Consider the following 9,507-nt stretch of genomic DNA (forward strand, 5'->3'; position numbering starts at 1 on the left):
CTTTCCTGCCCGGGCTGGCTTTGAACTGCGATCCTCAGATCTCAGCCTCCTGAGTAGCTAGGATTACAGGCGTGAGCCACCAGCGCCCGGCCCAGCATTTTTCTTTTTTGCTTATGTGGTGCTGAGGAATCGAACCCAGGGCCTCAAGCATGCAAGGCAAGCACTCTACCACTGAGCCACCTTCCCAGCCCCCAGGCGGTATATATTTTATCTGACAAACTCTGTCTCCATTTTCTCCTTTATGTTATGCTTCTCTCTCTTTAGGAGGCCCAAAACCCAGACTCTAGAAGCTCTGGAACATGTTTCTGTAGCAATACCTCCCTCCCACCACACACACTGTTTTACAGATGAAGGGGTCACAAACTTAATGACCTTAATCAGAAACCCCAGTTGAGGTGGCCTATGGTGGTAGTGATTTCAAGGCCTGACTATTTCTTGTTAGTTCTCTATCATAACCCTGTGAAGTTTCTTCCTGTTCCCCATCCCATTTTTCTCCTGGCCTCTGACAGATTCTCCTAGTGGCTGTGCTAAATGATGATGGATAAAGGAGAAGGGTGAGGCTTCCCTCACCCTCCTAGCTTCTGCTGTGCTTCTAGAGGTTGCCTTCTCTGGCCTGGCCCTCTGCTCCGGGCCTCCTCATCTAGTGCGATTGTTTACTGTGGAGCCTGGGTGGCTGGGTGTGTGTGTGTTTCATACTCCTGGCTCTGCACCCTGTTCTCAGCTTATCAGTGGGCTCTCCCCAGCACACTTCCTCAGCCACTCCGGGTAAGGGAATGTCTGAGTAACCAGCCCATGATGACTCACTTTTTCTTGCCCTCTTGGCCTCCTTATTTTCCTGTTCATGTCTCTGTCTCCTGAGCCTAGGCCCAGAACAGTGACCACCCTACCTTGATGCCAGCAAACAATTGAGGGCTGTTTGCTTCCTCTCTGGGCAGAATGAGGACTGCTCAAGACTTGAACAGAGCTGTCAGACAGATGGTTGAAGCAGACATAATGTGTCCTGGGGAAGAGTGCCCGGGCTTGGGCCTCATCTCCAGAGTGAACTGAGACCCTTTTAGATGCCAAGTTTTATTATCAGAAAAGTTACTTCTTCAGATTCACCTATGGCCTTCAGGGGAAGATGTCTCTCCCTGTCTTCCTAAAGGAGTGTTGAGTGACAAGCACAGGCTTCTTAGTAAGGCTGCCTAGGTTCAAACTCCAGTCCTGCCATACCAAGCAGGTGACTGTGAACAGACAGAACAATACCTTTCTGAATCTGCCTTTGTCTCCTATGGAGAGAGGACAGTGACCATGTGACAAGGTTGTTGTGAGTAAATAGGTAATGGTGCCCACACCAAGTATCCTTCACATCTTACTCAAGTTTGCTGGAAAGCAGGATTCCTAGGAGAGGACCTGGTTAGGGTATACCAGAAAGAAATTGCTTTTAGCCGCTTAGAAAAAGAAGAGACCCCAAAAGAAGCACAGAATACATCTGAATGCCCCTTAGATGTAGTTTTCAAGGATCAGACCTGCTGTACATGTTGCACTTTTATTCATTTACCTGTCTTATAGTAGAAGTACTGGACAAAAGTGGGAAAATCGCTGGAAACTTCCTTGATGCAGCTTTCAGAATTCTGTCTGTGGAGGGTTGGTGACTTGTGATACGCTTGGGGAGTCTCCACCACTAAAAGTGAATGCAATTGGTGGTGATTTTGCTCCCTCTTCTGGCCAAACACAGATGTGTGCTAAAGGTTCTTCCCCATTGTCTAGGGCTGCAGAACCAGAAGCTCAGAGCTGTGTTCTCTGGTGAGGGATGAGGACAGCTAGTCCTGTGCAAAGTGACCCAGGGGCTTCACTGCTGGTTTTCCTATCGGCCAACATAGACAACTTTACACATTAGATCCAGAGAAGCAAAACTGCCTTCCCTCAGTCACCCCACCAAAAAGTGGAGTCCCTAGATCTCATTCCTCCTTTACCCTGTCAAGAAATAAACTTTCCTGTGACAGGAATAAGCTCTTTTTTTTTTGTGCCAGTCCTAGGGCTTGAACTCAGGGCCTAGGCACTGTCCCTGAGCTACTTTTGCTCAAGGCTAGTGCTCTACCACTTGAGCCACAGCACCACTTCCAGCCTTTTCTGTTTACGTGGTACTAAGGAGTTGATCCCAGGACTTCATGCATGCTAGGCAGCACTCTACCACTAAGCCACATTCCCAGCCCTGGGGATGAGCTCTTTTGGAATCCCCTTTAGTCCCTCTTGGTCACTGGATGTTCTTTGCCAAATGGCTGCTCTGGAAGGGGTGATGGAGAACCCCATCTGGCTTCTTGAGGCTCTTCTCACAAGATAGAAACTGGAAGTATGTTTTAGTAATTGGGCAGCACAGGTCCTGGAAGGTCCCTAAGTCGAGTCAGGCTGTAGGCTGTACAAGGAGAGCTTTCTCTCCAGGGACTCCATGTCCCCTTTCCTAGGAAGCATGCATTTCCCTGCCTCCATGTAATGCGGTAGAGAGACTGATGGAAACTGCTTTCCAGATCTGAGCTAGGAGCTGAACTGAGGGCCACTAGGGAAAGGGGAAATCAGGTTGACCCCTGCTGGCGGTAGAGCTCAATGGTAGAGTACCTCACTAATGTGTGTGAAGGCCTGGGTTCCATCCTCAGCATGACAGAGGAGCGGTGGCTAACCTAAAAAAATCTCCAACCTTGAGCAGTGGCTGGTGGGAATGGCTGTGCGGAATTGAAGCAGAGGGAGCCCGTCTGTCCCTCTCAGGCCTGTTTCTTCCTTTCCTCCAGGGAGGAGTCAAGCAAATGGGTACCAAAAAGGGTGATTCCAGAGCCATCTGGAAGCCAAGCTTGTGCTCCCCTTGCCCCATTGGGAAGTGAGAATTATGTGTGATTAGCTGACTAGGTTGCCTCACTAGACTGGGACAGCACACCCCACCGAGGCTGCCATCTGCCCCAGGCCATGAGCTGGGACTCAGGTGACATACGTGCTCTCTGAAATGCATGGTGAAAGAGGGTCTGGGAGTTTGTTTTTCAGTCATTCACATGTGAACATTCAGATAGAAGCAGGACCCTACCCCACTCCCCACACCTCCTCCAGAAGGGGCCTCGGTAGTTGGGTCAGGCAGAAAGACTCTTTAGACATGTGGGATCTGGGATAAATTCAGATGCTGGTTTGGAACTGCTCTTGCAGCAACCCTGCAAAAGCCTCATTGACCTTCCCAGCTCCATTGAACTCCCTTTTGGGTCCTGTTTTCCCTGGGAAAGAGGACCCCAGCCGAAGCAGAGGGTGACTGATAGAGCTATCAGGGCTCTTGGAGCCTTAAAACTTCTTACAACCATTGCTCTGCACCCACAAGTTACCTGTCCCCCAGAACCCAGTGCATCCTCCATCCCTACCTGTTCTTATATGTCATGAGAGTCTCAGCATGCCAAGTGGAAACTATGTCTCAGAGCAGCTCTCCTTGGCTTTTGTCTCCTCTGAATCATGCCTGCTTCTGCCCATATTTGGTGGCTCTTTGGCTGCTGGGCAGCCCTCCAGGGTGCGTGCTGGAGGAAGTCCTGCTCCGAGCTTCTTCCTGCCCCTCTGAGTTTGAAAGGCCCCAGAGGAGACCAGCAGGAATGGATGCCCAACAGCCTGGGAAGGGACTAGAGGCCCTGTTTTTCCTTCCAGTCCCCAGAGAAGAATTCTTTCTCAGATGTTTTTGTACTTGGAGAATATTTTTGCCATTGCTTTGAGAAGGCTTCCCCTCCTAACTTCCCCTCTTTCCTGGGAATTTCCTAAGCTGAACGACTTCACATTCACTTGTAGTTCCCTTTAAGAACAGTTGTGTTGGCTGGAAGGTGGCTCAGTGGTAGGGTGCTTGTCTTGCATGCATGAGGCCCTGGGTTCAATTCCCCAGAGTTGAGCCCCCATGGCCAAAAAAAATATATATATTGTGTTTGCCCCCTGGAGGGGTTTCCTTTAGAGGTGGGCTGTTTGAACCTCTGTTAGGAGGACTGTTGGGAAAACGGTTCTCTAGTACCTTCATTGTCAGAAACCTAATGCTTTTTGCACATGCATCTACGAAGACTTTTACATAAGTATACCCTCTGTCTAGCAGGGTAAAGAGAGAACAAGCTCATCAGTCTTGTTGAACTTTTATTGGGGGCTGTTCAGGCTTTAAAAGCTGGTCCTCTACTCAGGAGTCTGAGACCTGAGGATTGCAGTTTGAAGCCAGCCCAGGTAGGAAAGTCTGTGAGATTCTTTTTTCTTTTCTGTTCTTTTCTTTTCTTGGTTGTGGGGCTTGAACTCTGGGCTTGGGTGCTGTCCCTGAGCTCTTCAGCTCAAGGCTAGTGCTCTACCACTTGAGTCACATTACCACTCCAGTTTATTGGACATAAGAGTCTCACAGACTTTCCTGTCCAGGCTGGCTTTGAATGGCAATCCTCAGATCTCAGCCTCCTGAGTAGCTAGGATTACAGATATGAGCCACTGTCACCCTGCTAGTGAGAATATTATCTCCAATTAAGCACAAAAAAAGCCAGAAGTGAAACTATGGTTCAAGTGGTAGAATGCTAGCAATGAGCAAAACGAAGCTCAGGGACAGTGTCCAGCCCTTGAGTTCAGCTCAAGCCTCCCCTGTCTACTTACTCCCACCCCCCCAAAAAAAAAAATACTTCTGGCCCTACTGTTGAGAGTGTTGCTCATTCATGAAAGGGTCTTGGAAAAAAGTGGGTATGGGACATTTTTCTATTCCAAATGAAATCCCAAAAAGCGTCAAGAAGTTTTTATGAGCTAAGTATGGAGACATCCCTCTAATCTCAGCTACTCTGGAGGCTATGACTTGAGCCAAAGAGTTCAAGGCCAGCCTGGGAAACATAGCATGACCTTGTCTTCAAAAGAAAAAAAAAAAATCCATGGAATGACCACTTTTCTCAAACTTCTTTCCAGGGTCGAGTTCCAGAATAAATTCTACAGTGGGACCGGTTTCAAGTTCCTGCCCTTCTCCTTCGAGCACATTCGGGAAGGGAAGTTTGATGAGTGAGCCCCCGGGAGGGGCATCTGCCCCAGGTACCCTCTCTCCACCGTGACTAGCTGTGTTCCCTTTTGCCTGTTGTGATCCCTGGGCACCAGGGCCCTGTGTCACCCTTACTATCCCTGCCCCAGCTGTGAGTCATTTAGCTAGAGCTGGCCTTTCCTGGGCCTCTCACCACCCCCAGATTTGTATGTCGTGTACAGATTTCCTAGAGAGAAGCTGGTTCTGGCAGTCATGCCCACAGGGCATCAGCCTTGTCCTCCTAGCTTCCATCCAGCCACAGCTCTTTGCCCTCTGGTGGCCAGCCAGTCTGTGGATCCACTTGGATGTGCAGAGCCCTCTAGGCTGCTGGATGAAGTAACCATGTGTTCATATTGACCCACCCCTGCTCCTGCTATAGGAGTTACTGTAAGCCAGTGGAGCAGAGCATGGCAAGTTCTCTGCTAGAAGACAATGCTCTTTACCAGGTCCCAATCAGGTTAGCAAGGGTGGTCCAGGAAGATGGTGTTTTTGTGCTGTTCCCCAGACATGCCCCACTCCCATGCTTGTTAATCAGGAATTGAGCTGGCCCCATCAGGACCAGCATGAGTTGGCCTCTCCCTTAGGATCCTAGGATTCCCCAAACCAACTTCCTAACCATCCTTACATACCCCCCTCCTCCTCTTCCTCTCCTCTCCCACCTTTCCTCATTCAGCACAGCGTAGCCCAGCTGGGAGCACACAGGACGGAGGTCCTGGATAGCTTGCCAGCATATAACTTCCCTTCCTTGGATGCTGCCCAGAGGGCACCAGGGCCCTGCCCAGCAGGGCAGAGGGTTCAGATTGACTTTCCTGGTGGAGCCCCTGAGGTGTTCCCCATGTCTGATCAGGAATTTTGAGTGCAGGGTTGGAATCATCAAGGCTGGTTCTGCTGGCAGGCCTGCCTTAGTCTGCCCACCAGTCCCCCTTCCCACTCCCACATTGAGTCCTGCTCTCCCAAATGGCGTCTGGGCAGGGAAGATCAGCGTTACATACAGTTTGGTTACTGAAGGTGTCTAGCAGGACCGCCAGTGCCTATGCGGTGAGACCTGCTGCACAGCCCTGCCGAGGGACCGCGCCAGCACCCCCACATCCCAGTCTATGGCTGTGGATCTTAATCATGTGCTGCTGCAGCGGCACTGACTGTTCCAGCTAAATCATCTGCACTTCCTCCCCTGGAAAGGACTCCACCGGCCTGTAATCTCCTCCCACCCAGCTGTTCCTGAGTGAGCTACTGAGCTGCCCAGTACTCTGCCAGGCTGAGATAGGCACTGGCCCAGCTTCACCAGGCACTGGCTCACTGGGAGCTAACCCAGACCTTGTACAGAGTCCTCTCCCCTCTGGTGCCTGGTTTACGTGGTGCCCTTTGCTCTGTTTACAGTGTGCTTTTCAGTGGAGTTCTTTGTCAGGGTCTTGCCCAGACCTTTTGTTAATACCTTCCCATGCTGAATAAAGTGTGCTTGACTCTTCCCAGAGGCCGCCACCTGTCTCTGTGCCCACAACCCCTGTTGCTCAGTCCTCCTGAGCCCGTCCGTGCCCCACCCCCTCTACCTCCCGCCAGGGCCAGTGCTGCCGCTTTTCTTTCTGATCGGAGGCCACAGCTGCCATGGCCCTGGCTGGGCAGTGACTTTGTGAAATTCTCGCCTTATCTCAAGTTTCCCAGGCGTCTTCCCACTCCCTGGAGCCAAGGCAGCTTAGCACACACTTCGTCTCTTCCCTCCCCACACAGCGCAACAACCTAGGAGAGGGGGTCTGGGCATCTGCCCTTCCTCCTTTCCCTCTTTCCCATGCATGCTCTCCAGGGCTGGTTGGCCTGGCTATTTTAATCCCTGAAGCCCTTGGCCGGGGTGTAAGTGGAGGCTCAGCATGGGTTCTGAGGGTAGCTGGGGAAGGAGCTGCTGAGGTAGACAGGCCATAGGTCAAAGCCACTGACTGGGCAGAGAGGGCCACCTCCCTCTCCCAGCCGCCCTGGGAGGCACACATTCTTTCTGGTTGCCTGGGTAGGGATGGGGCTGCAGAGCAGAGGCTGCCCAGGAATGTGAGCAGCAGCTCCCAGCTGCCACCCTTGGAGAGGTGGAAATGGCCCTGTTTGTTCAGAGTTCCTTCCCAGCCTAAGCCCTGCTTTGCAACAAGTGTACCTGCTGCTGAAGCAGGCCCTGGGGTGCTCCCCTGTGACCCCTGACTCCCCAAATGAAAGGACTACAGGAAATCCTAGTCAGGCTTTTTTAGCCTACTAAAAGAGGGGCTGGGGTGCTAACCCAAATAGATACTTAGGCCAGCAGTAGTGGCTCATGCCTAGAAGCTAAGATCTGAGAATAATGGTTCAAAGCCTATCCAGGCAGGAAACTCCATGAGACTCTTACCTCCAGTTAACCATCAGAAAACTAGAAGTGGCACTGATGCTCAAAGAGATAGAGTGCTAGTCTAGAGCACAAAAACTCAGGGATAGCACCCTGAGTTTGAGCCCAGTGACCAACCAAAGAAAAAAGAGCCAGGCGCTGATGGCGCACGCCTATAATCGTAGCTACTCAGGAGGCTGAGATCTGAGGATCATGGTTCAAAGCCAGCCTGGGCGGGAAAGTCTGTGAGACTCATCTCCAATAAACCATTAGAAAACCGGAAGTGGTGCTGTGGCTCAAGTGGCAGAGCGCTAGCCATGAGCTGAAGAGCCAAGGGACTGCCCAGAGTTCAAGCTCCATGACTGACAAAAAGAGGGAGGAAGAGAGAGGGAGAGGGAGACAGGGAGAGAGGAGAGGAGTGGAGAGACTTAGAATCAGTGAAACAGAATTGAGATTCCAAGAATAAACCCTAACATTATGGATTTTTTGACAAAAGAGCCAACATAATTCAGAAATGAAAGAATTAATGGTTTTTATCAAGTAGTGCTAACAAGATGATATCCAGCTAGGCCACTGGTGGCTCATACTTGTGGTCCTAGCTACTCAGGAGGCTGAGATCTGATGATCTAGGTTTAAAGCCAGCCCTGGCAGAATACTCCCTGTAAGAATCTTACCTCCTATGGGGCTGGGAAGGTGGCTCAGTGGTGGCTTGCCTTGCATGCCTGAGGCCCTGGGTTCGATTCCTCAGCACCACATAAGCAAAAAGAACTGGAAGTGGCACTGTGGCAAGTGGTAGAGCACTCGAGTTGAGCTGAAGAGCTGAGGGACAGTGCCCAGGCCCAGAGCTCAAGCCCCATGACTGACCAAAAAAAAGGAGGGGGGAAGTAGAGCTGTGGCTCAAGGTGGTAGAGCACCCTGAGCAAAAAAGCTCAGATATAGCGCTCAGGCCCTGAGTTCAGGCTCCACAACTGCAAAAATAAAAGACTAGGTACCCACATATAAAAGGACACATTTGGAGTGCTACCCACACCATTATACAAAAATGAACTAAAGCACAGTGATGCACATCAGTAATCCCAGCACACTGCATGCTGAGACAGAGTGCTTGAGAGTTTGAGGCCAGCTTGAGCTACATAGAACCTAGCCTGGTTCTGTGAAGCTGGTGCCAGTGACTTATTCCTGTAATCCTAACTACTCAGGAGGCTGAGATCTGAGAATTGAGGTTTGAAGCCAGTCTGGGCAAGAAAAATTCCGTGAGACTCATCTCCAGTCAACCAATAAAAAGTTAGAAGTAGAACTATGGCTCAAGGGGTAAAGTGCTAGTTTTTAGCAAAAAAAAAAAAAAAGCTCAGGGACAGTGCCCAGGAGGAGCTGAGTTCAAGTTCCAGGACTGGCACTAAAAGAAAATGAAAAACTACCCCAAAGTGGATCAAAGACCTAAATGAAAGAGTTACACTATAATTGACGGAGATCTTACAGGAGTACATCCTGATGTTCTTGAGTTAGGCAATGATTTTAGATATCTCCCACAAAGTACGAATAACAAGACAAAAATGTAGATAAGTTAGACTGGAAAAATCAAAGACTTCTGTGCTTCAAAGATCAAAACCAGCAGGATGCTGGTGGCTCACATCTGTAACCCTAAGCTACTCAGGAAGCTAAGATCTGAGGATCACAGTTCAGAGCCAGCCTGGGAAGGAAACTCAAGAGATTTAGCTTTTAACCAGCAAAATGATGTACTGGAGACTGGCTCAAGAGATAAACTGCCACCCATGAACAAAAAAGCTGAATAGCCGGGTGCCAGTAGCTCATGCCTGTAATCCTAGCTACTTAGGAGGCTGAGATCTGAGGATTGTGTTTCAAAGCCAGCCAAGGAAAGAATGTCCATGAGACTCTTAACTCCAATTAACCACCAGAAAACTGGAAGTGGCGCTTTGGCTCAAGTGGTAGAACACTAGTCTTGAGCTGAAGAGCTCAGGAACAGTGGCTAGGCTCAGAATTCAAGACCCACACCTGACCAAAAAGAAAAAGGCTGAATGAAGCTGGGTGCCAGTAATCCTGGTCAAGCCTGTAATCCTAACTGCTCAGGAGGTTGAGATCTGAGGATGATGGTTCGAAGACAGCCCAGGCAAGAAAGTCTGTGAGACTCTTTTTTTTT

The 9,507-nt window shown here is 50.1% G+C and overlaps 1 protein-coding gene across 1 annotated transcript in view; it reads left to right on the forward strand.

Moving 5' to 3' along the window:
• The window catches only part of Atp6v0a1 (ATPase, H+ transporting, lysosomal V0 subunit a1), an 80,538-nt gene extending 74,055 nt beyond the window's left edge, over positions 1–6,483 (forward strand). The window contains exon 20 of the mRNA XM_013037426.1: positions 4,909–6,483. Coding sequence (XP_012892880.1) covers positions 4,909–5,002 — 94 coding nt within the window. The 3' untranslated portion in view covers positions 5,003–6,483. The remainder of the gene's footprint in view (positions 1–4,908) is intronic.
• Positions 6,484–9,507: the final 3,024 nt, after the last annotated feature.

Source organism: Dipodomys ordii, unplaced genomic scaffold (genome assembly GCF_000151885.1).
Source record: "Dipodomys ordii isolate 6190 unplaced genomic scaffold, Dord_2.0 Scaffold7, whole genome shotgun sequence".
In the NCBI taxonomy this organism is placed as follows: Eukaryota; Metazoa; Chordata; class Mammalia; order Rodentia; family Heteromyidae; genus Dipodomys; species Dipodomys ordii.